Here is a 25,895-nt window from a genome sequence, read left to right as displayed (position 1 = left end):
ATGTAAAATCACTCAGCAAGGACACTGGCACACAGTCACCAATAGGAGAGCAGAGTATGAATGGCTTCTTCATCTGCTGTCTATCCTCCCAGAGTTTCTGAGTAGCCTGGCATTAGAAACACATCAGCGAATTGATACAGTCAGAATTTTTTTCCTCAGGTGTTTTTTGTTGTTGTTGCTATTATTGCTTGTTTGTTTGTTTTGATGCTTACTTGTACAGCTAAGACCAAAATCTTAGGAAATAGGAAAGCATAAAAGATAATACCTCTCCCTCAAGTGTGTTTTGTCAGAACCAAATCACCTGTATTCTAAGTTTCCACATTCACTGCTCAGAGAGATTTTGAATAATTTTCAGTCTTCCCAGAGTTCTTTATATGTACCTCTGGCTTCAAACAAGACCCAGTTATTCTACTTGTCTCAAATGTTAGATTTTTACCTGGGAATCACTCACCTTTATTTAAGTAATGAAAACATAACTTTGGAAACAAAGATGGCAAAATATCAAAATAAGTTTGATTTTTAATAGGAAATATCCCAGCCTTGATTTTTAAAATATGTCACTGATTATTAACAGACTTACTTGCTAATAATGAGGGTTTCCTCTCCACATATCCAGACTCTCACAAATTCACCATATGTCTTGTTGTAGTAATTGCAGGCACTGCCGATCCCCATCCAGAGGAACCTGCAGTGGGAAATGAGGGACCCAATTCCCAGAAAATAGCCAGGACCTAGGAAAGTCATCAGATTACAGTCAGTATTTCCGTAACACCAAAAAGACAAAGTACTTTAAATTACTGTTGTTCTTATTCCTTTATATCTACACGTCCTTTTACATCTTCTGATGTATAGAGGTGAATCACATACACAAAATGATTAAAACCACAACACAAGTTAACATGAGGCTCTTCACAGCTCTGTGAGTAAAAAGTTGTCCAGTTGACACCACACCAGTTCCATTTGGTCTCAATCACTTCTGTCTGAACAAACTGCAATAGGTGTCTAGTCTATTCTTGCTGTGTTAAACGGTGTCTATGGGTTTCAAATACAAGTCGATCAGTCCCTCTGGTAACAGGCATGGAAGCCAGGACAAGTGACAAGTTGACAGATCTGTCTGGCTGCTAGTTTTGTCTGAAAACTGGGTTTGAAAGTACCAGTCAATGGAGTGGGTGGATTTGAGTTAATTTGTGGTTTTGGTGTCATCTTTTTAACTGTGAGAAACATGTCCTGCAAAGACAATGTCCAAACAAAAAGCATGCATTCCTGGGGCTTCCCTGGTGGCACAGTGGTTGAGAATCTGCCTGCTAATGCAGGGAACACGGGTTCGAGCCCTGGTCTGGGAGGATCCCACATGCCACGGAGCAACTAGGCCCGTGAGCCACAACTACTGAGCCTGCGCATCTGGAGCCTGTGCTCTGCAACAAGAGAGGCCGTGATAGTGAGAGGCCCGCATGTTGCGATGAAGAGTGGCCCCCGCTTGCCACAACTAGAGAAAGCCCTCGCACAGAAACGAAGACCCAACACAGCTAAAAATAAATAAGTAAACAAATGTGGGGTTTAAAAAATAAAAAGCATGCATTCCTTTTTTATTTCCTTAAAAAAGGATTTGGTTTAAGAAGAGAATCTTAAGCTAAATCTCATTAGGCGAAATAAAGCTAAGCACTGAGGAATTAGGCAGTGGGTCTGATCTGTGTCTAGACCAGAGTCTGAGTCCAGTGATGTGGTTTTAGTGAAGAGCCATGGCCCTTACACCTTTGCTGATGTAGGCAATGACAGAATTGTGAGGAGTGTGAATCTGGTGAGCAGCCAGGGGAGTTGCTGTTGCTTGTATCAGAGAACAAACTTGGTAGCTTGATTTTAGTGGTGGTGGTGAAAAGTTCGTCAGAAGTTTGTTTGGAGTGGTTTTACGAGTTTTATTGTAAAGTTATACCATTTCTGTATCTTACTCCTTTAATTCCATTCTGTCAGTGAAATAGTCCTGGAGCCAAAACTCACACAACTGTCTGAGACAGTACAGTGCTATAATAATTTAGATAATCTAAGTTTTTGTTTTGTTTTGTTTTGTTTTCTTTGGCTGTGCAGCATGGCTTGCAGGATCTCAGTTCCCTGACTGAACGTGGGCCATGGCAGTGAAAGCTAGGGATCCTAACCATTAGGCCACCAGTGAACTCCTTAGATAATCTGACTTTTTGCATGACTCATCTAAAGTGGAAGTTCAGTCCCAAATTTGGCAAACAGGGTTTACTCCATAACTTTGCATTAGCAGGATTAATGTAGCAAATACTACCAGGTTCTTTTGTCTTTAAAGTTCTTTGTTAATGTCTATAGAACCAATATAAGAATTTGAGTTCTTTGGATCAAGGGTTCTTAATCTTAAGATTGTTCTCATAACACTACATTATACAGTTATATAGTCAGATGACGGACTCTATATTAAACTAATTTCATTGAGTTCTCAAAAAGAAATAAGCTGATTTGATTGTATACATATTTCCTTAAAATTTAATCAGACATACTGACCTTTTATCAATACAAATATGCATAATAACAAAACACTTTTTTTTTTTTTTTTTTTTGTGGTACGCGGGCCTCTCACTGTTGCGGCCTCTCCCGTTGCGGAGCACAGGCTCCGGACGCGCAGGCCCAGCGGCCATGGGTCACGGGCCCAGCCGCTCCGCGGCATGTGGGATCCTCCCGGACCGGGGCACGAACCCGCGTCCCTGCATCGGCAGGCGGACTCTCAACCACTGCGCCACCAGGGAAGCCCTAACAAAACACTTTGTATTTACAGCTTGAAACATGGTAGATCCTCAATAAATGTTTCCTGAATGAATTTTTACAATTTATTAGACATGTGTAAAGAATGAAGTTTTAAATGTCATCCTTATTTAGAATAGTTTAGGTGTATTTACATTTTGATAAAAATGGAAAAATATCTTATATCTCATACATTTAATCCATGTGAAGTCAAACACCAGTCTATTTGGGAATAGACTTTTTCAACAAAGATTTACTTCATATACTATGGCCATGAGGCACAAAGACATACAAATGAAAGGCTGCACTTTCCATGTTTTATCTAAATGTTTGTTGCTATGTGGAAAGTCTTAGTATTTGGAAACCGCCAATCAAATTTAAAATATGACAGTGAAGAGCTGTATCTATTGAAAAAGGGAGATTGTGATGAACTCTGCTAAGGCTGAGAACCGGACTGTTTTAACCATAAGAGAATCAGAGTTTGAGCCTTCAGCAGTCAATCGTATTTCAACTTAATTCATCCAACAAACCCTGAAATCTTACTAGGTATAGACACTAGCTCCAAGTTAGGGACCCGTGCTGGTATGGTAAGTATAACTAGGTCCCCATCAGATCCTGGGCAGGGAAAAGGAATGTGAAAAAAAGCACAAAATCAAATAATTATCACACAATATGATCCTTTCAGTTAACGTGTATATCTTATACCTTCCGGTTGGAGAGAAGAATGCTCTGGGGGTGGGGGAGAAATTTCGGTAGAATATTAGGGAAATACTCTGGTTGTATCCACATTACACTGCTCTCTGCTTCTCAGGTTTGGGAACGCTCATCTAGGCATGTGTGAGTACAGGAGTCTCTTGCACACCCTCAGAGGAGCAGTAAATACTTCACTGCATTTTTGTGCAGAGATGGCCTCCATGAAGCCAACAGCTGGGGCCTCCCACCCTCCGTCCTAATCAAGAAGCTGTTACGTTCCATGCTGGGTGTACACCCTAGAGAATCCAGTGCGCAGGAATGTTCATAGCAGCGCTGTTCACAATAGCCCCAAGCTGGAGACACCCTAAATGTCCATCAACAGTAGAATGGGAGATTAAACCATGGGGTGTTCATATAACTGCATACCATATGAACTGCAGCTGCATGCCACAACCTGGATGAAACCCACAGGCAAAAAAGTGAGCAAAAAAGCAAGACAGAAGAATAATGTAGGATTCTATTGCTAAAGCATGTAAAACCAGGCAAAACTAAAGTATGTTGTTTGGAATATGAAATTAGGTGAAAAATCTATATTAAAAAAAAAGCAGGGGAGCGATCGTTAAGAAATAGAAGGTTATTTACTTCTGGAAATGAGAGAGGGTATGATTGAAAAGGCACAAGAGGAGTTTCCAGGATGCTGCTAACATCCTACTTCTTGTCCTGTCTGTGATGACATGTTTATTTGTGTATTTTCTGTATTTTTAATGAGCAAAAGGAGACTATTGCCATGTCCTTTTTTTCCAGTGCTCCCATAAAGAATGTGGTGCCCAGGGCAGAGAGGGCCTCTGGGGGAGAGGACCCACGTGCAAGGTTGGGCATTGCCCTGTATCACTGGGGAAGGGAGAGCTGCCAGGTGCCAGGCAACTGTAGTCCTGGCAGAGATCAGTGAACTGGGTCAGTTTCCCCAAATTGAAGCTTACAAAACCCCCAAATAGGAATGATTCTTTCCTCTCCGAGCCCTCATGGCCCTCGCTGTCACTAAGTCCTCTGCCTATGTGTGTCACCTTTGCACACTCCTCGACCCCCCTGTCCCCATCACCTGATAATGCAGGGCCTCTCAGGACCTTAGATTTGAGTCCCAGTTTCATCACTTACTTGTTATGGACACCTTGCCTCTTTAAGTCGCAGTTTCTTCATCTGTAAAATAGGCATCAACACACTTGTGAACCCAGAGGTTCACAAGAGAAAGTGGGTGTGAAACTGCTTTGAAAACTGTAACTTACTAGAGGGCTTTGGCTCATTGTACCCTCTCAACTCTTTGGCTTCACTGACCCTGAGATTTCCCATATGTATAAAGCTAAGAACCCAGAGAGCCAGTGATTGGAGGGATCTGGCAAAAGGAGTTCAGAAGTATTGGTCAGCAAGACCCATCCAACAAGGCCAGTGTCCTCACCTTCCCTTCCCCAACCAGGAGTTGCGGGATCTCAGCCTGGGCCAGAGGTTTCTAGAACTAGAAGGTTCTGACCAGACCTCACATTTTCCCAAGGAAAGCATGGAACTAGAAGCTCCCTGGTAGCAAAATGATCATCTACCTGGGATTTAGGTCTTCCTGGTGGTTCCTCTGCTCCCCCTATTGCCACTTTCCTTCCAGTTGAGATGCTGGCAAGCCATCTCCCTTCTGTGGCTTTAACCCCTCCCCCATGAAATGAGGAGTTTGAACTCCACAGTTACTCATACTTGTCACAGTGGTTTGCCTGGGCAAGGCAGAGCCCTTCTCTGAGGCTCAGTTTCCCCTTCTGTCAAAGGAATGGGTTGGGCTCCATTCTGTGGCTCTCAACCCTGACTGCTCAGGAAAGCCACCTGGGAAGATGTTAAAAAAACAAAAACCCACATGGGGATCCTCCTCAGGCAGGGCTGAGAACCACAGGACTATGTGATAGTGTCATAGACTGTCAGTGTATGACAGCATGATGTCCCCAGCCCAGAGGTGGTGGACAGAGTGAGCTACCACCTAGGCTCCTGGTCCAGGGCTTCAGGGATGCCAGTTCTTGTGTTTGCCCCTCCCCAAAGGTCCAAGGGAGTTCTACCATCACCTGCAACATAAACATCTGGGGGGAGTTGTTAAAAAATACCTCCTTCCTCACCTCCACCTTTCATCGACCCTGACTTGGGTGCCCACTGGGGGAGGAGAAATCCAGTGAGGAAGGAGCAGTGGTGGGGAAGGGGTTCAAGTTAAAAGACTGTGGAACAGTCTTCCTTCAGACCCCCATCAGGAGTAGAGAACAAAACAAACTAAACATTCCATTCCACTGGGCCTTAAAGTAAACTAAAATACCAGGCTGAATTGGGCAGAGAGACAGTCAGTTCTCTGGAAAACAATAGAGAATCCAGACCCAGGGCACTTTGCAGCAGCGCCACACTCCCACTCGACATCACTCTGTGAAGAGGCCCACGACGCTTGAAAGTGTGTAATGACTCTGCTCTTGAAATAAAGCCTTATCGGATATCTTATGGAACTGGGGACAGATGCCTGCTATGAGGAGTTTTCCCTGAAAACTAAAAAACCGTCTGATATTTCTAAGAATTCTGAGTTAATCTGGTAATGTGGAGGGATGGGGTTTCTACTGGGATTATCTGGATAATTATATTATACTCTACTTTTGATTGATCCACAGAGCTTGTGGAAGTTTTTTTTAGGTTTTCAAGGGAACTATAGTGGTCCCCAATTTTCTCCCTCTGTCCAGGTCCCATCCAGCCCTCATGGTGGCACCAACATCACCACCATGCCCAAGAATAAAAGAAAAATGAAGAATTGGATAAAGAGAAGGAATAAGTTCAAAAAAAAGAGAGGGCAGAGGACATGGATGAGGTAAAGTGGGAGGGAGACAGAAATCTGTACAGAAGGCATTCCAGAGACTTTTTCACCTTTAGAGCAAAACTGGAATGAATTTGAATCAAAAGAAAAAAAAAAAACAATCCTGGAATTTTACCTTGCTCCACTCCATCTTAAACTTACTTTAAAGGATACTAGTGCCAAGTCTATTCTACCAAAGCAAAGTGGAGACTGGAAGGGATTATGTAAGGTATTGTTTTAATGTTTTCAAAAAACGTGTGCAGATAATTCGCTAAAGTTTTTTCACCTGAGTCCTCATTTGCTTATGTGCCGTGGGCTTCAGCCATCTTCCCAAGTTTGCTCTTCATCGTTTTGCAAAATTTCCTTTACCCTCATGGATCAAAAGCCCAAGAAAACAATCTTCTTAGGTACAGAAATAAATGACTGACTTACCTGGTATTGAGGATGTGTCCTCATAATTCCAAACCAAGAGAAGAAAGCCAGTGAGCAGCAGGATTGCAATGCTGGCAACAGGTGCAACTTCGGTCACCATGCTGGTGATGTTATAATGCCTTGGGTTCAGCACTTCCAAAACCATCTTGCGTTGCTTGAACTCAGGGGAAGCAACTTAAAGTCCTGTGGAAATCAGAGGGTCAGAAAAATTAGAGAATGCCCCAAAATGTACATTTACGACTCCTCTTACTTCAGAGGATGCTGTACTGTAGAGATGGACGTTCTGTTTTATAATGTGATTGGACACTTAGACAAGACAAATTTATAGTTACAAGTCAAAACAAGCAAGCCCAAGACAGATCTTTTGGCTTGAAGTGCAGCATTTCTGACCTTGGTAGAGTCTCAGGTTCGTTTAGACGCTTGGTCTGATAGAACCTTATCATCTTGCCCTTGAGTGGGTAGAGTGACTGAATTCCCAATTGAGAGCCAAATTTCTTACCAAAATACATGAAACTGAAGCTCATTCCAGAGGTGGAGTCATTCTATGACTTCATCAGCAGATTTTGTTTAGGCAATCTTTTTCCCTTCAAGCCAAATAAATTTTTTAAAAAAGCATTCCCCAATATTCTTCCTTGCTCAAAATTACTTCCCCCAAAGGGTAAGCTTCTTCAGTAAGAAGGTGTTTCATGGGCATCACTGAGGCATTCTCAGGTTGTCTATTGAATTCAACATGATTCACTCAGGACAATCTTTTCCTATTGGCTTTGACGAAGCTTAAATCTTGCACCATGGACTTGATGAAGCAGTACACGTGGGCCTATGACAGAAGTAGTAGGAAAGAAGAATAGGAGAGGAAGAATAAAAGGAGAGGAAGAAAAAAGAAGTGGGGAAGCAGGAGGAAAAGAGAGGACATAGTTGATGCCACCAGCAGTAGGCTCAGGTGCCACTCAGCAACCGAGCTCCCTACGACAGCTGGTCTCCTGTGCAGGACAATTTTCAGTTTGATTTGCTGATTCTGATGTGGTTTTCTCTTCTTTTTTTTTTTCTTGGAAAGCATATTTTTTTCTGCTTTATTTAGATGTAATTGACATACAGCAGTGTATAAGTTTAAGGTGTTCAACATAATGATTTGACATACATACATCCTGAAATGATTATCAAAATAGATTTAGTGAGCATCCATCATCTCATACAGATATAACATTAAAGAAATAGAAAAAAATATTTTTTTCTTGTGCTGAGAACACTTAGGATTTACTCTCTTAACAGTTACCACATATAAGATGCAGCAGTGTGTAGGAAAGAAGAATAGGAGAGGAAGAATAAAAGGAGAGGAAGAAAAAAGAAGTGGGGAAGCAGGAGGAAAAGAGAGGACATAGTTGATGCCACCAGCAGTAGGCTCAGGTGCCACTCAGCAACCGAGCTCCCTACGACAGCTGGTCTCCTGTGCAGGACAATTTTCAGTTTGATTTGCTGATTCTGATGTGGTTTTCTCTTCTTTTTTTTTTTCTTGGAAAGCATATTTTTTTCTGCTTTATTTAGATGTAATTGACATACAGCAGTGTATAAGTTTAAGGTGTTCAACATAATGATTTGACATACATACATCCTGAAATGATTATCAAAATAGATTTAGTGAGCATCCATCATCTCATACAGATATAACATTAAAGAAATAGAAAAAAATTTTTTTTCTTGTGATGAGAACACTTAGGATTTACTCTCTTAACAGTTATCACATATAAGATGCAGCAGTGTTAATTATCTTTTTTAAAACATCTTTATTGGCGTATAATTGCTTTACAATGGTGTGTTAATTTCTGCTTTATAACAAAGTGAATCAGCTATACGTATACATATATCCCCATATCTCTTCCCTCTTGCGTCTCCCTCCCAGTTATCTTTATCGTGTTGTACTTTATCATCCCTAGTACTTATTTATCTTATAACCGAAAGTTTGTACCTTTTCACCACCTTCATTTAATTCCGCATCCCTCCACCCCCTGCCTCTGGTAGCCACAAGTTTGATTTCTTTTTCTATGAGTTTGTTTGTTTTTGAGGTATAATTGACCTACAACACTATGTTGGTTCCTGGTACACAGCATAGTGATTTGATATTTTTATACATTTCAAAATAATCACCATGGTAAATCTAGTTGTTATTTGTCACCATAGAAAGATATTACATAATTATTGACTATATTCCCACACTGTACATTTCATACCCATAATTCACTTACTTGTACCTCTTAATCTCCTTCACCTATATTTTTCCTCCCCCAGACCCCTCCCCTCTGGCAATCACCTGTCTTTTCTCTGTACCTATGACTTTCTTTCTGCTTAGTTATATTTGTTTTGGTTTTTAAATTCCGCATATAAGTGAAATCATATAGTATTTGTGTTTCTCTGTCAAACTTATTTCACTTAGCATAATGCCCTCTAGGTCCATCTATGTTGTCACCAATGGTAATAGTTCATTCTTCTCTATGGCTGAGTAATATTCCATTTTATACACACACACACACACACACACACACACCACATCTTCTTTATCTGTTCATCTGTTGATGAGCCCTTAGGTTGCTTCCATATCTTGGCTATTGTAAGTAATTCAGCAATAAACATACGGGTGCATATATCTTTTTGAATTAGTGTTTTCATTTTCTTCCATAAATACCCAGAAGTGGAATTGCTGGGTCACAGGTATTTCTATTTTTAATTTTTTGAGGAACCCTCATACTTTTTTCCATAGTGGCTGCAACAATTTACATTCCCACCAACAGTGCACAAGGGTTCCTTTTTCTCCACATCCCCACCAATACTTATTTGTTCTCTTTTTGATGATAGCCATTCTGACTGGTGTGAGGTGATATCTCATTGTGATTTTGATTTGTATTTCCTGGATTATTAGAGATGTTGAGCATCTTTTCATGTGCCTGTTGGCCATCTGTATGTTTTCTTTGGAAAAATGTCTATTCAGGTCCTCTGTCCATTTCAAAATTGGGTTGTTTGTGTTTCTGATGTTGAATTGTATGTGTTCTTTGTATATTTTGAAGATTAACCTTTGTTGGATATGTCATTTGAAAATATCTTCTTCCATTCAGTAGGTGATCATTTTGCTGATAGTTTCCTTAGCTGTACCAAAGATTTTTTGCTGTAGTCCCATTTATTTATGTTTGCTCTTGTTATCCTTGCCTGAGGAGACATATCCCCCCAAATACTGCTAAAACGGATGTAAAAGAGTTTATTGTCTGTGTTTTCTTCTAAAAGTTTTATGGTTTCAGGTCTTATTTTGAAGTCTTTAATCCATTTAAATTTATTTTTATATATGGTGTGAGAAAGTAGTCCAGTTTGATTCTTTTGCATGTAGCTGTCTGGTTTTCTCAATACCATTTATTGAAGGGGCTGTCTTTTCCCCCATTGTATATTCTTTGCTCTTTGTTGTAGCTTAATTGCCCATATAAGTGTGAGTCATTTCTGCACTCTCCATTCTGTTCCATTGATCTATGTGTCTGTTTTTTGTACCAGTACCATACTAGTTTGATGACTATAGCTTTGTAGTATAGTTTCAAATCAGGGAGTGGGATACCTCCTGTTTTGTTCTTCTTTCTTAAGATAGATAGTCTTGGCTATTCTGGGTCTTTTTTGTTTCCATACAAATTTTAGAATTACTTGTTCTTGTTCTTTGAAGAATGTTATGGGTGTGGTTTTTTTAATTTATTTTTTATTATTTTATTTTTAACAATTTATTGGAGTATAATTGTTTTACAATGGTGTGTTAGTTTCTGCTTTATAACAATGTGAATCAGTTATACATATACATGTATCCTCATATCTCTTCCCTCTTGTATCTCCCTCCCTCCCACCCTCCCTATCCCACCCTTCTAGCTGGTATTGAATCTGTAGATTGCCTTGGGTAGTATGATCATTTTAACATTATTAGTTCTTCCAATCCATGAGCACAATATAGCTTTCCATCTGTTTGTGTCATCTTCAGTTCCTTTCATTGGTGTCTTATACTTTTCCAAGTATAGGTCTTTTACCTCCTTAGTCAGATTTATTCCCAGGTATTTTATTCTTTTTGATGTGATTGTGAATGGGATTGCTTTTTAAATTTTCTCTTTCTGTTAGTTTCTTTTTAGTATATAGATGTGCAACAGATTTCTGCAGATTTCTTGCAGAAGTCTCCTGCAACTTCACTGAATTCATTGTTGAGCCCTAGTTTTTTTTTGTTGGTTTTTTTTTTTTTTTTTTTGGTTTTTTGGTGGTGTCTTTAGGATTTTCTATGTGTAGTGTCAAGTCATCAGCAAACGGTGACAGTCTTACTTCTCCCATTCTAATGTGGATTCCTTTTATTTCTTTTTCTTCTCTGATTGCTGTGGCTAGGACTTCCAAAACTATATTGAATAAAAGTGGTAAGAGTGGGCATCCTTGTCTTGTTCCTGATCTTAGAGAAGAATATTTCAGCTTTTCAACACTGAATATGTTGTTAGCTGTGGGCTTGTCATATATGGCCTATTATGTTGAGTTATGGTCCCTCTATTCTCACTTTGTTGAGAGTTTTTATTATAAATGGATGTTGAATTCTGTCAGAAGATTTTTTGCTTCTATGGAGATGATCTTACGATTTTTATTCTTCAGTTTGGTAAGGTGGTGAATCAAATGGATTGATCTGCAGATATGGAACCATCTTTACATCCCTGGGATAAATCCCAATTGATCATGACATACGATCCTTTTAATGTATTGTTGACTTTGGTTTGCCAATATTTTGTTGAGGAATTTTACATCTATGTTCATCAGTGATATTGGACTGTAGTATTCTTTTTGTGTGTTATCTTTATCTGGTTTTGATATCAGGGTGATGCTGGCCTTGTAGAATGAGTTTGGAAGTGTTTCTTCCTCTGAAAAGTTTTGGAATAATTTGAGAAGAATGAGTGTTAACTATCTTCTAACTCTTTGGTAGAATTCACCTATGAAGCCATCTGGTCCTGGACTTTTGTTTGTTGGGAGGTTTTTTTTTTTCTGATTCAATTTCATTAATGGTAATTGGTCTGCTCATATTTTGTATTTCTTCCTGATTCACTCTTGGGAGATTGTACATTTCTAGGAATTTGTTAATTTCTTCTAGGTTGTCTATCTTACTGACATTTAATTGTTGGGAGTAATCTCTTATGTTCCTGTGTATTTCTGTGGTGTCAGTTGTAACTTCTTTTTATGATTTATTGATTTGGGCCCTCTTTGTTCTTGATGAGTCTGGCTAAAGATTTTCCAATTTTGTTTATCTTTTCAAAGAACCAGCTCTTAGTTTTATTGATATTTTCTTTTTTTTTTTTTAGTCTCTATTTCTTTCATTTCTGCTCTGTTTTCCTTTGTTTCCAGGTATTTTTTAAATTTCCTCTTTGATTTCTTCAGTGACCCATTGGTTGTTTAGCCTCTATATTGTGGTGGTTTTTTTTGTTTGTTTTGTTTTTTGCGGTACGTGGGCCTCTCACTGTTTTGGCCTCTCCCATTGCGGAGCACAGGCTCCGGACGCGCAGGCTCAGCGGCCATGGCTCACGGGCCCAGCCGGTCTGTGGCATGTGGGATCCTCCCGGACCAGGGCACGAACCCGTGTCCCCTGCATCGGCAGGCGGACTCTCAACCACTGCACCACCAGGGAAGCCCTATATTGTTTTCTTTGTAGTTTTTGCTTTGTAGTTGATTTCTATTCTCATAGCTTTGTGGTGGGAAAAGATACATGATTTGATTTCAATCTTCTTAAATTTACTGAGACTTTGTTTTGTAGCCTAGGATGTGATCTATCCTAGAGAACGATTCACATGAACTAGAAAAGAATGTGTGTTCTGCTGCTTTTTGATGGACTGTTCTATATATCTGTTAAGTTATTCTGGTGTAATGTGTCATTTATAGCCAGTGTTTCCTTATTGATTTTCTGTCTAGATGATCTGTCCATTGATGTAAGTGGGGTGTTAAAGTCTACTACTATTATTGTATTACTGTCAATTTCTCTCTTTATGTCTGTTAATATTTCACTTTATGTACTTAGGTGCTCCCATGTTGGGTACATATACATCTCTAATTGTTATGACTTATTGTTAGATTGATTCCTTGATCATTATGTAATGTCCTTCTTTGTCTCTTGTAACTGTCTTTATTTTAAAGTCTATTTTGTCTGATATAAGCACTCGCTTTCTTTTTCTTTCCCATTTGCATGAAATATCTTTTTCCATCCCCTCACTTTCAGTCTGTGTGTTTCTTTAGATCTGAAATGAGTTTCTTGTAGGCAGCATATATATGGGTCTTGTTTTCATATCCACTCAGCCATTCTGTGTCTCTTGATTGGAGCAGTTAGTCAACTTACATTTAAAGTAATTATTAAAAAAAAAAAATGGGGACTTCCCTGGCGGTCCAGTGGTTAAGACTCCGTGCTTCCACTGCTGGGGTCAAAGGTTTGATCCCTGGTTGGAGAACTAAGATTCCACATACTGCGCAGCACAGCCAAAAAAAAAAAAAAGATAAAAAAATAATTATTCATTGGTATGTATTTATTGCTATTTTGTTAATTCTCTTTGGCTTGTTTTGTGAGGATTTTTTTCTTTTGTTTTTTTTGGTTCCTTTCTTCTTTTGCTCTATTCCCTTGTGATTTAATGGCTAATTTTAGTGTCATGTGTGGATACCTTCCTCTTTTTTCTGTGTGTATCTGTTATAGATGTTTAGTTTGTGGTTACGAAAAGGTTTGTATATGGTTATATATATATATAGTCATTTTAAGTTGCTGATTTTTTTTTTTTTTGCGGTACACAGGCCTCTTACTGCTGTGGCCTCTCCCATTGCGGAGCACAGGCTCCGGACGCACAGGCTCAGCGGCCATGGCTCACGGGCCCAGCCGCTCCGCGGCATGTGGGATCTTCCCGGACCAGGGCACGAACCTGTGTCCCCTGCATCGGCAGGTGGACTCTCAACCACTGCGCCACCAGGGAAGCCCTAAGTTGCTGATTTTTTAAAGGCTTGAATGCCTTTTAACAACCCTGCATTTTCTCCCTCCCCTCAAAATTTATTGTTTTTGACATATATTTTATAGCCAAATCCTGACATGGCTGGCTGAGGGGCTCAAGGTGACCTGGAGCTGCTGTAGGTCTGCTGTTGGCCGGGGCCAGGGCCCGGGGCATCCTGAGGTGGTGCCTGCCTGCTGGTGGGTAGGCTGGGTCTTGACGTGGCTGGCTGTGGGGCTGCTGTGATCCTGGAGTTGTTGTTTTGCCAGCTGGTGGGTGGGGCTCAGGCACAAGGTTTCCCAGGGCTGGTGCCCACCCAGTAGTGAGGCCAGGTCCTGGAGCTACTGCCATCCCACTGATGGGCAGAGCCAGGTCCTGGGTTCTCTGGCTATAGGCCCAGGGGTCCCATAGCTGGTGTTGGCCCCTTGGTGAGTACACTGGATCCTGACACAGCTGGCTTCAGGGCCTTGGTGGTCCCAGGGCTGTGGCCCAGGGGGTCCTAAGGCTGCTGTCCACCCACTGGTGGGTGAAGCCAGGTCCTGAGTTACTGCCAGCTCACTGGTGGGCAGAGATGGGTTCTGGGGTCTCTAGCTGCAGGGCCCCAGGGGTCCCAGAGTTGATGTTGGCCTGTAGATGGGCAGGGCTGGGGCCCAAGGGATCCCAGGGCTGGTGCCTCCCTGATGAGTGAAGCTGGGTCCAGGGCTAGTGCCAGCTCATTTGTGGGTAGGGCCAGATCCCAGGGTGGCTAGAAGCTCAGGGGTTCCTAGGGCTGCCGGCCTGCTGGTAGGTGAGGCTGTGTCCCCACCCAGCTAGCTTCCTGGCCTGGGAGGTTCCAGGACTAGTACCAATGCGCTAGTGGGGATGGGCCAGGTCCTGGTGCTAATAAGCTAGAGGGAGAATTCCAAAACTGTGCTTACCAGCACGAGCGTCCTTGTGGTGGGATGTGCTCCCCAAAATGGCTGCTGCTGGTTGTCTTCATCCCCAGGTTGAGGTTCAGTTGCCTCCTGCCTTTCTAGGAGGCTCTCCAAGATCAGCCATTGGGTCTGACCCAAGCTCTTTTCAAATTACTGCTTCTGCCCTTGGTCCTGGGGCATGTGAGGCTTTGTGTACACTCTTTAAGAGTGGAGTCTCTATTTCCCACAGCCCTCTGGGTCTCCTGAAAGCAAGCCCTACTTGCCTTCAAAGCCAAATGTTCTGGAGGCTTGTCTTCCCAGCGTAGGACCTCCACCCCCACCACAGGCTGGGGAGTCCAGTGTGAGCCCCAGACCACTGGTTTATTGGGGGGCATCTCTGCAATTTTAATTATCCTCCTGTTGGTGGGTCACCTACCTGGTGGTATGGGTCTTGACTATACTCCATATATGCCCCTCTTACCTGTCCTATTATAGTTCCTTCTTTATATCTTTAGCTGTAGAGATCTTTTCTACTAGCCTTCAGATCACTTTCATGGATAGTTGCTCTGTAAATATTTACAGTTTTGGAGTGCCCATGGAAGGAGGTGAGGTCACGGTCTTCCTATTCCGTCAGTCTTGTCTTCTCCCCTCTGCTGTGTTTTTCCACAATGGAATGTTGAGTCTTTATTTTCAGTAAGGTTTTCCAATACCTATACTCTCAGAAGAGAGTTTCAGGGATGGTGGTTTGTTGAAGAGACTTAGAACGAATAGCCTTGTGTAAAGGAAAGAGCAACCATTCCATTCAGTTCCTGGTCCCAGGTGACCACTCCAAGGATTACCTTCTCTTGGAAAGTGCTCTAAGTTCCCAAGACTTGCAATGTCTCTGCAACAGACTTTGGCTGGGTTTTATGTAGTAATAGAGTTCTAGATTCTTAACCAGGACTTCTAAGTGGATTTCGGGGGCTCTGTGAACTCCCTGAAATGCTGCGTAAAATGTTGTATCTGCTCAGCTGCACTTTTATGGGGGAAAGAAGCCGTAACTTTCATCAGGTTCCTGAAGAATATATAATTACATTTCTCTTCTGATTTATATGAGATCTTAGATATACAATCAAAGATCCATTTCTGGCAAGTACAGAAATTTCATGACATAGTTGAATTCATTCAGTTGCTTGATTCATTCTATTGATTCATCCTATTATTCTACCATTTAAATAATCATTAACAGTTAAGTGCAAGGCACTAAAACTGCCTGCACATATGTTGGGCAGTTTTTTTCTTTTTTTAAATATATATAAGTTGAGACTGAAATGTCAGCAATGTGTCTGCTATCATCTGGTTCCTTTGCTAATGAACAGCTTCTTTGAACAGGTTGAGTTTTTAGGTTTTGAATTTCCAGAGTGGAATTCTACGTCATTCTGAGTAAGCTCCTTGTGACTTTCTGCCAGTCAGGACCCTCACTGTTTCTGTTTATATTGATGAAACCTGAAACCAGTGTTAAAAGCTTAGGTGAAGAAAGTGGTTGTGACAAAAAGGAGGAAGATATCCTAGAGGAAGCGATGCGGGCAAAAACTTCACGTTTAACAAACTCTCAGAGAGATGTTACAATGTTGAAAGCACAAAGTATAAAATGTTGGAAGCTGATGCAACTTTGTAAAGGAGTATGACAATTCACCAAGGCATAGAAAAGACGCTCCCTCAGTGTTCTAAGTTCTACAAAAAGAAGGCAGCAAGAACCGTTCAAATACTCTAGCTGAGTATTTTTTACAAAGAAAAAAAAAAAACACTAAGAATTGCAATGTTTCTAATGTTTTAAATTACAGTGTATTAAAATATTGGTTTTACTATTTTTTTCACTTCCATATACGCTTAAAACCTATACTAAGAGAGTTTTTCATGTTTCAACAAAATTTGTAAAGGTCACAGTACAGTTGTATTTTTTTTCTTGATTTTTAAGATTACCTTGCATAGTTTCAGTTTGCATGGTCATTTTTACTGTCCTGCACTACTGTGCAAAGTTAGCACTGCCTGTATTTCGAAAAGTTTGATGGGGCAAAGAAGCCTGGTTCCTCATCTTGCTCAAAAGTATGTCATAAAGATGCCTAAAAGAGCAGTATTTAAAGACCAAAAAGAATTTTTTTTTTAACGCTTACATAGCATTTGCTGTGTGTCAGACATTGTTCCCAGCACTTTACAAATATTAAGTCATTCATCCTCAAAACAACCCTGTGAGCTAAGTATGATGGTACCCATTTTACAAATGAGGAAACTGGAGTGTGGGTACATATTTTGCCCTTGGGCACCGAGCTTGTTTGTCGTGGAGATGGGATTGGAATCCACGGAGTCTGTCTCCAGAGCCCGTGCTCTGAATCATGCCATTTGGTGCCTGTTATGGGATTCATTTGGTCTCAACATTCAGGGACTTTTCAGTCATTTATGTTCATTTCCAGGCTATTCAGAATGACTCCCTTTAAAGGAGTTAGATTTTCAGATCTCTGAATGCACAGCTGGAGAGATCCTTAAAGATTCTCTCCTCCTTTCACATTGGTTTTCCTGTCCAGTAGAACATTCCAATGGGTCACACAGACAGGTTGAACATAGGCCTTTGAGGTGTGGTACAGGAATGGAGGAAGGTCCTAGAACTTCAGAGAGGTTACTTATATGTCCCCTGTGTCAGGAATACCCTCCCCTCACCCTCAAACATACATATACACACATGTGGCCCTAAAGTGCCACAGGCCTTCAAAAGCCATCTCAAATACCTGGCTTTCCAGGCATTTGTTTGCAAAGTGGTCTCATTCACTGGGGCATCCCACGCTAGGTGCCTGGCCCTAAGCAGGGGCTTTGGCCTCCAGATGAACCAGGCCTCTGCTCCCATGCTATGTGTACCACAGATATCCTGACACCTTAATGCCCCACAACCTCAGGATAAGGAAATGCCAGGCCAGAGTCCCCAGTCTGAGCCAGGGCAAAGTCCGCTGGGGGCACAGCAGAAACTGGGTATCCCAGTGCTTTGGGGTCAGGATGTACTCTGGGCCTTGCAGTACCAAAAGGGGCTCCCAGATGCCCTGATACAGCCCTGACCCTCTGCCAGGGTGGGAAGGCAGGCCCTCACCTTGCAGAAGTGCTGCCCGGCTTGGCCAGACCCTACCAAATCCTACCTTGCAGCATGGAGGCGACCTGTCCAGCAGGGTCTGAGGGCCGGGTGCCAAGCCTGCCCTTCTTCTCATTCTCTCCAGTACACCTGGTCCATCTCTCTTTCTTGCCCCCACTCCCAGAGGAATGTGACCCAGCCACCTTGGTTCTCCCTGCCACTCTTTCTGATTTGGGTCCCCACAGACAGGGGGCTGCCTCCTGGGGCTCTCGCAAGGAACAAGACAGATGTGATCAGCCCCCAGGGGCTAACAGACAGGGTCTTGGAGGAGGAGTTACAGATCTTTACTGAATGTTTCCCCAAGTGAGTGAGAACATCCAGTTGGGGGCAGGGAGGCCTGTGGCTGCAGTGTCCTGTCCCAGGGAGGGGCTGGGGAATGGAATTGGTAGCCTGGGACGGATGGGAGCAGGGGGAGGGTGAGCATGATGCGAAGCAGAAAGAAGGGTCAGCAAGGAACAGGAAGAAAGCTGGTGACCTGGGCCCCAGAGAGCAGGGGCAGTATGAGGTGTATTGGGGCTTGTGATGGCGACAGGGGACACCTCTGCAGAGCTTTGCAGGTGCATTAGAAAAGTTAGGATTTGTCTTAAAAGAAGTGAGAAGCCAGTGAAGGGCTTTAAGCAGGGGATCAGCAAAAGTCATATCTACATTTTAAAAATCTGAATCACTTTGGCTGCAGTGGGAAGAATACGATGGAGGGAGGGGTATTGGAGTGGGTGAAGGAGAGCAGCTGGGAGGCTTCCATAGTTTTTCAGGTAAGAGAGGGAGTCACCATGGTCTTAGGAGGTCGAAATAGAGACAAATAGGTTCACTAAGTTGGCATGACTCTCATGATTTAAATCTAATGATATAAGGGAGAGGAAAGTGTTAAGTATGTTTCCTAAGTTTCCAGACTGTGTACCTAGAGGGGTGGTGTGCCATTCTCTGAGCCTGGACCAGTTTTGAGGTGTGGAGAATTCTTTTAGATTTTGGAAATTTTGAGCTGGAGGAATTGTTGGAACATCCAAGTGGTGATGTACGGTCTATAATTCAGGGGAGGTGTCTGAGCTGACATATGAGCTATGGAGACTGTATAGACTGAGAAGGGTGTCTTAAGGGACACCAAAATTTGATGACAGAATAGAGGAGGATAAATCTTGTAAGAAAAGGTGAGTTTACAAAGAAAGCTGGGGAGGATTGGCCCAAGAGCTATCAGGAGACCAGAAGAGGCTGATCATGGCTAAGTGCCAGCATCTCTAATGAACAAGGAGGCATGGCTGGGATGCTACAATAATAGAGACAGAGAGGAAGGTAGAAGATGGAGAATGTCCAAAAGGCACAAATCTCCAAAAAGTAATTTTTTCTTTTTTAAAAAATATTATGACAACTGTTACTGCTGTTTTACAAGGGGAACAAACAACCTGGATGTGGTGTCAGCAGTCCCTTGAAGAGTGTGGCCAAGACCTGATGCCTGTAGCATCAGTTTCACTCTCACCTGGAATGTTTCACCAAGTGCTCTACATGCATTAGGGCTCAGTCATCACAATGACCTTCTGGAATGAGTTCAATACATTATACCTCCATTTTACAGATGAGGAAACTGAGCCTCAGCATGTCAAAGCAAGTGGTAAAGTGGGAGGTGAGCACCAATCTGTGGGAGCTGAAAGCCCATTCTTTTAACCCAAACCACTTTCTGCTTCCCCTCACTACATGCCTGGTTCCTTTCCTGGCTGCCATGATACAGGCCTCTCCTCATTTTCCTTCTGTATCTCTGGCTTCCTCCTCTCCTCTTTGCAGGTTAACTTCTTTTTCTTCCAGATAAGTAACCCATGCCTACTGTTACCATTTCCTTTATACCCATTGTCTCTTAATTTCTGGTTTCTGCTTTCACTACACTCATGATACCAGTCCCTCAGAGGTTACATGCAACCTTCCCACCTCTTAATCCATACTTTTTCCCCCTCCATCTTTGTTCTTCTGATCTCAGTCTGTGGCTTTGGACCCATTTGGCCATTTCTCCTTCTTGTATCGGTTTGCCCGTGGCTGATGTGGTAGGCTTTTCCTTTTCTCCCATTGCTCCTTCTTATTCCTCTGTACCTGTTCCTAGCTCCCCTGCAGTCCCTGAACCCTGAGAATTTCCCAGCCTAAGAGCTTAGCCCTCTGCTTCATACTCTTTTGAGAACTCGTTTCTTTTCCTGACTTCAGCTCTTGCTGCTGTGTGGGTGCCCCACCCCCAATTCCCTTCTTGGCCCAATCCTCTTTCTTTAACTCCATATCTCAAGTACCTATGAACATCAGCACTTAGATTCCTCACCATCACTCCACACTTATGGTTAAAAGCAAAACCATTGACTTCCTCCTAACCTCCTCCTCCCACCCCAACCTTCTCATACATCATTTTCCCAGTCATTCAACTTCAAAATATTGGGTTTTTGTTGTTGTTGTTTTGCTTACCCCTTCCCCTTACTTTCCTACCCCCTAGGAATATTCACCCGCTGTCCCAGCCTAAATATGTCATCATAGGACTTCCCTGGTGGCACAGTGGTTAAGAATCCGCCTGCCAATGTAGGGGACACGGGTTCGAGCCCTGGTCTGGGAAGATCCCACATGCCGCGGAGCAACAAAGCCCGTGCACCACAACTACTGAGCCCGTGTGCCACAACTCCTAAAGCCTGTGTGCCACAACTCCTAAACCCCGTGCGCCTAGAGCCTGTGCTCCTCAACAAGAGAAGCCACCGCAATGAGAAGCCCGTGCACCGCAACAAAGAGTAGCCCCCACTCGCCACAGCTAGAGAAAAGCCCACGCACAGCAACGAAGACCCAAACGCAACCAAATATAAATAAAATAAATTAATTTTAAAAAATGTCATCACAAAGTTCTAGGGATATTCCCTAAAAATGTCTTGTCTCTGAACAAGATTTTCCTTTACCTTCAGGCCCATATCTTAATTTTTGTAATGGACCATAACCCTACCCTCTGCTCCATTAATGATCAAAGACTATTCTCAGTGGACAGTTGAAGACAAATCCATAATCTGCCTTCTAGAGTTTTTCCAAAACTTACCTCGAAATCTCTAATACCCAATTGTTTTCAAAAGCCCCTGTTGGGAAAACTCCCCCCAAATTGGGGATTCCTGGTGGACCCTCATTCCACTCTTGGCATTCCCAAGGTTTACTGACTTTAAGGGCTACACGGGTGACACAGCTGTGGAGATGGGTAGGCGTTATAGAGCCCAGAACTCCTCTCAAAGTTTCAGGTATGATGCCAAACAAAACACCTCTCCATGGGCCCAATCCAGACTCCAGCCCATTCGCAGCCATTACTAATTATCTGAATCAAGTGCCACAAACTTCAAGGAGCTGCACGCTTGGACCTGGTGTGGGAGTCCTTTCTGCAGCTGCCTGTGCCTAGTCATGCTCTGGTGTCAGGCCTTAAGCTGACTATGAGTGACTTTATAGGATCAGCCCTACACAATTCATTGTTTCATCTAAAGGGATGTTAAAGAGAATAGATTAAATCGTTTATATTTATCCTTCTGAGTTGGATGTGTATGTTTCCTCAAATCCCTTACCTAATAAAATGAGGCATTAATTCTTAAAAGTCATCTCCTTCCTACTCTTTCCTCTCCTGGAAGATGAGTTTCCCAAGGCTGGGGATCTGGGTCTACCTCCTTCACAACTGTATCCCACTCCTAGAACAGTGTCCAGGCCTTTGCATATGCTCGCTACAAACCTGTTGCCTGAGTTTGTACTGTTTCCACCTCTGTCCAGATTTTATTCCCCATTGTAACCTCTCTGATGTTCTTCCTCTCAGACCTTCCCTTTCAGTTCATCCTGCACACTGCTGCCAGATTGTTTTCTAACTCAGTTTTCATTACATCAATTCCCTGTTAAAAACCCTTTTTTTGCTTCCAGTTACTGCAAGGCTTCCAGATTTATCCTTAGTCAGCCTTATTTCTTGGCTCTCTTTACCCAAACTCTGACTCCTCACTGAACCACAGGCATCGTACCTAGGAGTTCTCATGTCTCCCCCATGTCACCCCAGCTCTGCTGGTTCTGCCCCGCAAGCCTCCCAGGAGAGGTCTGCTTTTTCCTTGCCTTCCTTGAGCCTTCTCTTCCCTGGCGTAAATACCCCTCCTGCTTTCCCTTTGACATGGGTCCTGGGATACTCTTGCTTTCGACTGCCAAGTCACTCTATAACTCAGAGTCGTGGAGACTTTCATTAAACAAACATTTATTAAGGACCCTGTCTGAGCAAGGTGCTACATTCAGGCATGAATGTAGGGAAAGTTCCGAGGAAGGTTCTGGAAGCCAGGACATCATGTGAGGACCACAGGTCTCTGAGGTGACAGGCAGAACTGCCCATGAACTCCTACATTGTGGAAACACAGGTTGTCAGAGCTGGAAAAAATCTCCAAGATCTTCCAGTAGTACAGTTCTCTCACTTGAAAACGGAACCAACCACATGAGATCTGGGGAAGTAAGGTAACATGCCAGTGGTCACTTAAAAGTGGGAAAGGTTTACCGTGTGCACATTCTGCTATCTGACTTCCATGCCCTGGCATTGGGGTCATGACACTGGTGGTTTAGTCATTTTTCCCAACACACTTCCAAGTGAGTCCCTGGGAATTTCTTATTCTGGAGCAGGAGAGCTTGTAGAAACCAACAAGGGGAATCTGGTGGGGTAAACATTATGTGGTTGGCCTGGACTCCCCTTTAGGGCACCAGTGGGAAACCTCAGCCACTAGCTTTCCAAACACATAGGGAAGACTATTAATGGTGCATGAAAGGCAAGTTTCCCTCTCCGGTAAATGCACAGGCTGCCAAAATCCACATTTCACGTGAGCACACAGGCCCAAAGCTCTTGGGCATCAGGCAGGACTGGGGCTTTCTTACTCATCTTTGAGGTCCCATGACTTCAGTGCATGTCTGTGGAAATGAGCTTTTCTTCACAGTTGCTTACTGGCCAACCACCAGCAGGCCTTGGCTGCCCTTTTACTTCAGCTTTCACCTTTGCCCCTCTGAGGGTGCCCTCTTGTCCCTCAGATACCTAATCCGTTGTCTTCCCAATGGGCTGTATCTGATATTCTGTCCCAAGAGAGTTTGTTTTCAGGTATAATCAGCAGTGACCGCTGGAAAAGCCTTCTAGATCATGGCCCTTTCAGGCCATGAGACAAGGGGAGGGGATGTTGAAAGACCAGAGGCCCACCATGGGGCCTTCAGAGCCTATTGTACAGGAGCTGCCTGACATCCAAACCATACTTTTTCTCACTAGCAGGCTGAGCCTGTCTCATGGAGAGGCAGAAATGATACCCAGGCTGGGTATCGTTCCCACAGCAGCAGTCATTTCTCTAAGAGATTTCCTACCACTTCACTTTTCAGCTCATTTGTACAAGATCTTACATGTTGTCTGGCATCAGAGGGTATCAGTAGTGGGATTTTTCAGTACAATTTTGGCTTTTAACCTGAGGTGAGAAAAGGCAGAAGTGACAGTTTCACAGCAACAGGATTTTGGGTCATGGACCTGAGTTCAAGTCTCGGCTCTGTGGTTAAACAGCCCTGTGAGCCAAAGCCTCCCTGAGCCCTGGTTGAGGATGTGAATTCTCTCTACCTCAGGACACTGAGATGAGGGTGAAAGTGAAACCCCTGGAACTGGGCACCAGTTTTTCTTCAGCCTTCAAAGTCTCTCTGGCACATGGAGTTATGTGACTCCATGACTCTGGGGGCAAAAGTGGGGCTACTCAGGGCAACCCCAATACCACCAGTGAGAGAGGCCACGGAACCTCTTTCTTATGGTGAGATTCAGAGCCATACCTGAGCCTTGGTATCCAAGATTTACCACACCGAGGTCCCAAGTGACCTTGCTTTGGCTCACCTACCTGGATGTCATTAAGTCCTTCTAAGGGCAGCAACAAACCCACCTCCTGCACAGAAGCCCCAGCTGCCTCTGCAGTGGGACGTCCTTTCATAATTACCACAGCACAAGTTCCTCCAAGGCAAAGGCTCACATCTCACTCCTCTCTGGGGCCCCCAAGGAGGCTACCATGAGTGCCTGTACCTAGTAAGCGCTCAGTAAATGTTGGTGAAGTGAATGAATGAGTGGTTGGCAAGTTAAACTTTTTAGGCCTGGGGTCATCAAAGAATGATGTGTTCACATGTACCCAGAGGAATGTTTTCCCTACCCTATCTCTGATTCCAAATGCCGAATTCCAGCAATGAAAAGGCCTGCAGCTGCCACCGAAAGAGCCAGATAACAGCAGCAATACTGGCCTCTCCTTGTGAGCTTATCTGTTGTTTAATGAACAAACTGTGAGGCCACAGAGATGGCCTAGAGCAGGGCCAATCTCTGGCAAGGGAGCCACCAGCTCACCCCAAATGCTGGGGTTACTTAACCTCTCTGGAACTCCTTTCTTTATCTGTAAAACAAGGGTATTGGGCCACATGACCTCTTCTAGCTGTGTATCTGATGCCCAACGTTCCTACCCTTTGTCTTAGCTTCCCTTCATAGCCCTCCCCAATGCCTTTGCCCTCTTCACCTTTCTTGGTTCTTTCCTTCAGCACCGTTGCCTTCGGCCAGCCAGTGGCATCTGTAGGCCCAGGTGCCCTGAGCTGATCTGGGATGTCAGGGAACGTGAGGTGCAAACGGCCATCTTCTCTAGCTCTTCTCATTCTCTTTAGAGCCCCAGACACATTCTGAGAATCTAATGAAAGCTGTGGAGAAACACACTCAGTAATCAGTATGCTTTGAATACAATACTGGGTTCTGGACCCACTGCAGCCCATTCACAGACTTAAAATTAACAACTCCTAAGTCAGGTTCCTTCATCCACCTTGCACCTCAGGTTCCCAATGTTCCAGAGGCTCTTTCCAGATCAAAACCACCTTCACTGACCAGTAGAGTATGATTTCCAGGTTGCAAGTGAATGAACTTTCCTTTGGGCATTTAACTTTTCACCTGGACCCCAAATCTACAGATGAAGCCTTGATGATATGGTGGTAGATTATGCAGCCAGTGAGAAATATTTACGGGGAGAATGGGGGACATGTCTGATCCCTGAAATCCCATCTGTGGCCCACTTCACATTGGCACTATCCATGGCCGCACTTAGCCTCAGTGGGCATCAAGACTCGTGGGGTCTCTGGGCTTCTGCCACGGAGGAGCCCATCTCATGGAGAGCAAGTGCATGTGCAGACTACTGTATTCACTTCCAAAATGTAGTATCTGCAGTGACCCAGCCAGTGTTCTAGGCTCTAGGAATATAGCAATGAACAAAATGAGGCCCTTGCCCGCAAGGAGTTAATTTGGACCCGACAGAGTCACCTATATTACTATTAATATAAGTCAGATTACAGGTATTCAAACAGAGGCATAAACAATGACAGGACAGAGGAGAAACTTATCCTGGGAAGGTTGGGTATGGCCTAATGAGCAGGCCTTGAAGGAGGATTATTATTTTACAAGACGTCAAGTTGAGGGAAAGGCATTGCAGGTTGAGTGAATGAGAAGAGAATTGACAGGGGAAACTCAAAGGTCCTTCTGCATGCTTGTCCATGCCATTTGCTTTCCTGGGTTCAGATGGACTCCCTGTCACTATGTGCATTTACTGCTACAGCTCTGCCTCAGTTTCTTCATCAGAAAAATTGTGAAACTAAAAGTGTTTCTTGATATGGGGTAACTATGAGGAGGAAATGAGTTAAAGCATGTTGAGGCCTTATCAGAGTAGCTATATGAAGCACACAGTAAGATTTCAATAAACGTCGTTATTGCTATTAGTCTTCAGTCTCCAACAAGAGCATAGGTTAATAAGGGACAGTCCTGGGAATAGCGGGTAAGAGCAGAGGCTCTGGACTAGGGTAGTGTCCTTGAGGGTCACTGAAGAAATGTGTGCTTGCTGGCAGGTCACCGCACCTCTCTTGGGTACTCAGAGGATCCGGGAAATGGGGTAGTCTCTAAGCTCCCTTGGTGGTCTAGAGGTCAGCGATTCTGTGACCCTGGTGTCATAGAGTAATTGGGGATCATGTGAGATGTTGAGGTGGCATGAACACAACTCTAGGGCCCCTCTTCACCCACACTTCTTTTCTGTGTTATTTCCCCACATTTCCTATCCACCCACTTCGTTCTCCCCAGTCAGAGGAAATCA

At 43.3% G+C, this 25,895-nt stretch overlaps 1 protein-coding gene across 1 annotated transcript in view; it reads right to left on the bottom strand.

Annotated features, from left to right (window-relative positions):
• Positions 1 to 23,670, bottom strand: part of CYP19A1 (cytochrome P450 family 19 subfamily A member 1) — a 48,140-nt gene extending 24,470 nt beyond the window's left edge. Inside the window, exons 1-3 of the mRNA XM_024741646.1 lie at positions 23,634 to 23,670; positions 6,737 to 6,919; positions 581 to 731 (exon numbers count right to left, since the gene is read on the bottom strand). Of these exons, the coding sequence (XP_024597414.1) occupies positions 581 to 731; positions 6,737 to 6,881 (296 nt within the window). The 5' untranslated portion in view covers positions 6,882 to 6,919; positions 23,634 to 23,670. The remainder of the gene's footprint in view (positions 1 to 580; positions 732 to 6,736; positions 6,920 to 23,633) is intronic.
• Positions 23,671 to 25,895: the final 2,225 nt, after the last annotated feature.

The sequence above is a fragment of the Neophocaena asiaeorientalis genome, unplaced genomic scaffold (genome assembly GCF_003031525.2).
Source record: "Neophocaena asiaeorientalis asiaeorientalis breed wild unplaced genomic scaffold, Neophocaena_asiaeorientalis_V1.1 scaffold17, whole genome shotgun sequence".
Lineage (NCBI taxonomy): Eukaryota > Metazoa > Chordata > Mammalia > Artiodactyla > Phocoenidae > Neophocaena > Neophocaena asiaeorientalis.
This window is presented reverse-complemented; position numbering and strand designations above follow the sequence as displayed.